This window comes from Globicephala melas, chromosome X (genome assembly GCF_963455315.2).
Source record: "Globicephala melas chromosome X, mGloMel1.2, whole genome shotgun sequence".
Classification (NCBI taxonomy): domain Eukaryota; kingdom Metazoa; phylum Chordata; class Mammalia; order Artiodactyla; family Delphinidae; genus Globicephala; species Globicephala melas.
The window spans coordinates 795,324-800,888 of NC_083335.1; the positions used below are offsets into that span (position 1 = coordinate 795,324).

Genomic DNA, 5,565 nt, shown 5'->3' on the forward strand with positions numbered 1-5,565 from the left:
AGTCCTGATACATGTTACAATGTGGATGAACTCTAAAACATCATGGTAAGTGAAAGAAGCCAGTTACAAAAGTCTACATATTCTATGATTCCATTTATTTTTAATGACATCAGATTGGCAAGATTTAAGAAAGAATATCATATATGATGCTTGAAGTAATGCCAAGAAATGGTCTTTTCACACCTTGCTGACTAGAATTTAAATTGCTCAGTATGTTTGCAAAGTATAATGCCCATATATATAACATTTAAAATATTCATACTCTTTGACTTCCTGGTCTTTCTTATTAAGACTCTATTTCATAGAAATAATGTACGTGTGACTATACTTAAGAGAATATTGCAGCATTGTTATGGCAAAAGGAAAATAGTTGGAAATGGAGAGATGCCAATGATTCTTTATTAATTGCAAAAAGCAAGTGTCAGAGTAATGGTCCAGTTCGATCAAATTTTTGTAAAATCAAACAGCAATAAATATGTATATGTATGTATATTTTCATAGAAATACACGTGGAAGAATATATAACAAACTTAATATCTTGGGGAAGTAGGGGGCAGATAATTATAGACTCCCTTTTTGTGTATTTTTGTATTGTTTCGTTAGTTTTAATGAAGAGGTGTTACTTTTGCAATTTGAGAGATAGAGAAAATTTTTAATTAAGAAGAGGAATTAGAAAGGAAGGGAACGAACTGTTTTCCCGGCCATTTCTGTGTGCGCTCCTCTTACAGACAGTGCGGTCCTGGGCGTCGCCGCTACGTGGAGGATTACAGTAACCCTGTAGTCAGTGATGAGTCAGAGTGCGTGGTGCTGATGCTGCTGCCATTTCATCACCTCTGCGAGCGCAGCATCCATCCCTCCTCTCTCCCTGCGCCTGGGCCTACCTCGCCTCAGGCTGCCAGGCCAACGATGCGCTCGTGGCCGATCTAGATCAGGACCGAGTCGCGCTCTCTGAGGTCTCGGCCGGGCGCCCCCATCTCGCCGCCCACGGCCTGGGCCAAGGAGACCTGCCGAGCCCCGGCCATGGAGGCCATCTGGCTGTACCAGTTCCGGCTCATTGTCATCGGGGATTCCACGGTGGGCAAGTCCTGTCTGATCCGCCGCTTCACCGAGGGCCGCTTTGCCCAGGTTTCGGACCCCACGGTGGGGGTGGATTTTTTCTCCCGTCTGGTGGAGATCGAGCCAGGAAAACGCATCAAGCTCCAGATCTGGGATACCGCGGGTCAAGAGAGGTTCAGGTGGGAGCGCAGCCCGGGCCCGCGAGCAGTGGGAGGGTCTCTGGGGCTTGCACCGTCCCTGGGGAAAGAGGACTTCCTGGTCCTGGTCGCCGCCCTTAGGGAAGGTAGCGAGGGTCTGAGAGTTTCTGCTCAAGCCCACCTTCAGGTAGCTGGGAGTTCAGTGCAGGGGAAGATGCACCCTGGCTGGGAAGGCCAGCCAATGATACGTACTGCTCGCACCACAACTGCACCAACCTGCCCCTTGGTGGCTAATAAACTAGAGGGAGTTGATCGCTGTAATTCATCAATTTCAGTCCCTATACTACATTGCGAAAATGTTCCCAGGTCATCCTAATGTCACTGACAGATATAGATAGATGATGTAGAGATAGAGAGAAAGATAGCTAGATATTGATATAAACATAGATACTATATAGAAATATATATATATATATATATGAAATCGACACTGATGATTGATGCCTTCTTGCAAGCAGCAGACATTGAATGATCAGCCACTATATGCCAGACACTGCACTGTTTCTGGGAAAACAGCCTGAGGAAACTCCTGCAAGGGGATGCCATGTAAACAAAACAGACATAGGCATTTCCCTCTTAGAATGTCTGTGCTAGCATACTGGGGGCAAAATAGACCAGCAATTACACAAAAAAGTGCCTTGTTCATATTTGTGTGCCACCAGAACGCTTAGCACGTATTGAGTACTCAATGAACAGGTTTAATTTTCTCTTACAACCCTTTGGTGGCCCTTGTAGTATGTATCGTTTGTAATTATATGTATGAACACAGATGAGGGAAGGCTAAGTGGAGAAGATGAGGCCTGATGAGTGTGATACCCAAGCAAAACAGGAAAAGCCCAGGGCAAGGAAGCAGCGTGTATGAAGACAGAAGTGAGAGAGAGCAGTGTACACAGAAAACTTTGAGCTACAGTCATGCCGAGCAGCAGGAACTAGATCAAGAGGGCTCAATAGCTCATGTTTAGGATCGTTTCTTCATTTAGCTATCGAACACTAATCAGGCATAGAAGATGCTGCTTAGGTGGTTGAAGAGGGGTGGGGAGAAGAGAAAATTTCAAATATCCTTGTTCAGGTTCACTTTGAACTTGTGATTGCATTTCTCATATTATAATAGAAGAAAGGTATCTTTTATGCTTATTGGAATTTCGTTCTGTATGAACATCCTTTTCCTATCCACTGATTATTATTTATTGGGTGATAGTGATTTCTAACAGCTCTTTATATATTAAGAACATTTATCCTTTTCTGTCATGGATATTGTAAACTATTTTCCCAGTTTTTCATTTGTCTTTTAACTTCCTTTAAGAACATTTTTTGATGTATGTGAGGTTTTAATTTTTATGTAGCCTTGTGTTGTATTTATAAAGAAAGGGCTTTGCTACTTTCTAAATAGTCACAAAACATTAATGTAATAACGTATTTTAGAGTTTTGACTACAGCTTGCCTATTGATTTCTTGAACCAAGCCGTTCACGAATCACGATCTTTGTTCACGTTGAATTTTCTGGTACACCTACCATTCTCCATGAATCTTCAAACATAAGGGAATTAGAAATGCTTTCAGTCCTTATGGCTGATTTGCCTGCTTCTGGAGGCAAACTCAATTTGTAAGCTTTGTCCTTACCATCCTCTAGCTTGGGCTTTAATTCCCTGGAAATTGTTTATTCTGTTACCACTGGGCCATTTGTCCTAAGCCTTAAGCTATTGAGTCCCTCATTGTTTATCTTCATCCAAGGAGACAGAAAAACTAAAAATAAACATAGATCAAAAAGCACAGTAGTAAAAAAAACAAAAGCACAGTAGTCTAAAGCAAGTGATTGTACCAGCAAGTGGTTCTACAATGTCTAATATGCTCTGAGAGAAGTACCATAATGCGTATTGAAAATGAAGCTCCTCAAATCAAGAAGCGAAAATGCATGCGGTTTCTTCTGCTTAAGAAGTAAAGAAAATGGATAATAGGTTTTAGAAGCATTCTAAAGCATTCTACAATGCTTTAAATAAATCATATCATTTTAAGGGGAAGCTTTGGCTATTTGGGCAGTTTTTCCCAGCTTGTGGCTCCCGAGTGAGTCTCTTCAAAATGTGTCAGGAAGTGGGGCCAGCAGACACTTGGCTCAAGGCCTTTGCAGACCATCCCTCTTTTTCCTATTCCCACATGGCCTGGAAAATAAAAAACAAAATTATGCTCCTCCTCACAGAAGAGATTGAGGACCCCTGTTAGATTAAAATAAAAATATAATAATAGACAAACGTGGTAATGATAAATGGGAAAAAATGGAGTATATTGTAATATACCTATATACTTATAAGCATTTTCTGTCAGCTATCGTAAATTCACTCTTACTTTTTAGAAAATCCTTTTCCAACTACTATAATTTGTAATGAGTTCTCCAGGTCACAGAATACTTTAACATCCATTATTTCATTTGCCTCATGATAACCTGTTACTTAAGCATCCCACTGAACAGAAGAGGAAGTCTCATTCAGCTATTCAGATGTGGGCGTGGAGAGTTAACTGTGGCTCTTGCCTAAATCGAGGGAAAATGCCTGTATGTCCATGAGCGTTCGTTTCTAGAAGATTCCATCTCAAAGTTTTGTTCAATTGAGAATTCATATATCATTATTATTATGGAATGACAATTGTATTGCTTTGTCTAAAAAAGAAAACAATTTTCACCAAAGGACTGTGTCACTAACCAGAGACAACAGAATACACTGAGTTCGTGGAAGTGCGGGAGTTTGGGCGTGGCCTTCATTCTTTGCTTCTTTCTTGTGTTGCAGGTCCATCACTCGTGCCTACTACAGGAACTCAGTAGGTGGTCTGCTCTTATTTGACATTACCAACCGCAGGTCCTTCCAGAATGTCCATGAGTGGTTAGAAGAGACCAAAGTACACGTTCAGCCCTACCAAATTGTATTTGTTCTCGTGGGTCACAAGTGTGACCTGGATACACAGAGGCAAGTGACTCGCCACGAGGCAGAGAAACTGGCTGCTGCATACGGCATGAAGTACATTGAAACGTCAGCCCGAGATGCCATTAATGTGGAGAAAGCCTTCACAGACCTGACAAGAGACATATACGAGCTGGTTAAAAGGGGGGATATTACCATCCAGGAGGGCTGGGAAGGGGTGAAGAGTGGATTTGTACCAAACGTGGTTCACTCTTCAGAAGAGGTTGTCAAATCAGAGAGAAGATGTTTGTGCTAGTCAGCCCTTTTATCTCCAAAACATGCTCTCCCACCTGAACTTAAAAGTGATCAAAATGAATAGAATCATCGTGTGACTGAAGAGAACTTAACCTCCATATTGGATCCCAAGTGAGCCTCCTCCCCAAGGGGCCCTTGGACAGGTGATGGGCGGGCGGGCGGGTGGGTGGGTGGGGGAGCCTGGGTGCTGGGACTGGCACTTTTTTGTGGTCCATGCTGGGCAGTGGCCGCTCTGTGTGCCCTTTGTGGACCGCATGTCAAGGAGCTGAGGTCTGGGGAGCTAGGCCCCAGAAAAGTACACCCACAGTCAGGACAACTATTTCTTGGTATTTCAGCTCATTCATAGGTCACGATCATAAAGAAATACGTAAAGGGGAGAAAAGTATCACATTGGGAACAATTAGCCAACCTAAAAAAGAGTATGAGATCCGCTTAATCAGTGAGAATATCCTGCACTAAACATATGTGCTGGGTTTGGTTAAAAGGTACCAATTAGCTTCTAAACAGCTCATCTGTAAAATGAGGGGTGTGGACCAGCCTTTTACTAAGACCCTTTCAAGGCCTGGAGTTCTAGTGAAAATGGTGTGAATGTGAAAAAGGGAGGCTATTTACACACTGTTACTGTCACACTTGAAAACATGTACAGCCTTGTGAAAGAATAACCAGCTGTGTGTAAGAAATTGTCCCACGCAAATTATCGTGTAAGCAGAAGAGAGAAATACTGTAACTCCAGTGCCCTCTTTCCCCTCTGACCACGCCTGGGGTTCACTGCATCGGCGACTGCGATCTGAAGGTAAACACCTGCTCAACAGGAGGTGCTGTAAGCCTTACAGACACGTTACAGTTCGTTGACTTACTTATTTGATCATCGTAACAAGCCGTTAGGGTTTCTTCCCCAGTTTACGAAAAAATTAACTGAGGGGCAGGAGAGTCACTTGACCCCTGGTTCTTGTTTCACTGCATCATCCTGCTGTCAGATGAATAAACTGTTATTGTTTGCTTTGGAAGAGACATGACTGTAAATAAATATTCTCTACATGTTAGGATATGTTTCCTTATTGATTACAACTCAGCTATAATCCTGAGGGAACCCGGGCATGAGTCGAAGG

General features: G+C 42.6%; 1 protein-coding gene across 1 annotated transcript; it reads left to right on the plus strand.

The window, feature by feature from the left end:
* The first annotated feature begins 808 nt into the window (after positions 1–808).
* Positions 809–4,601, plus strand: RAB39B (RAB39B, member RAS oncogene family). Its single transcript, XM_030850219.2, has 2 exons — positions 809–1,235; positions 4,031–4,601. Exons 1-2 carry the CDS (start codon positions 1,021–1,023, stop codon positions 4,455–4,457), a joined length of 642 nt encoding a protein of 213 aa, XP_030706079.1. The 5' UTR covers positions 809–1,020; the 3' UTR covers positions 4,458–4,601.
* The last annotated feature ends 964 nt before the right edge of the window (positions 4,602–5,565 follow it).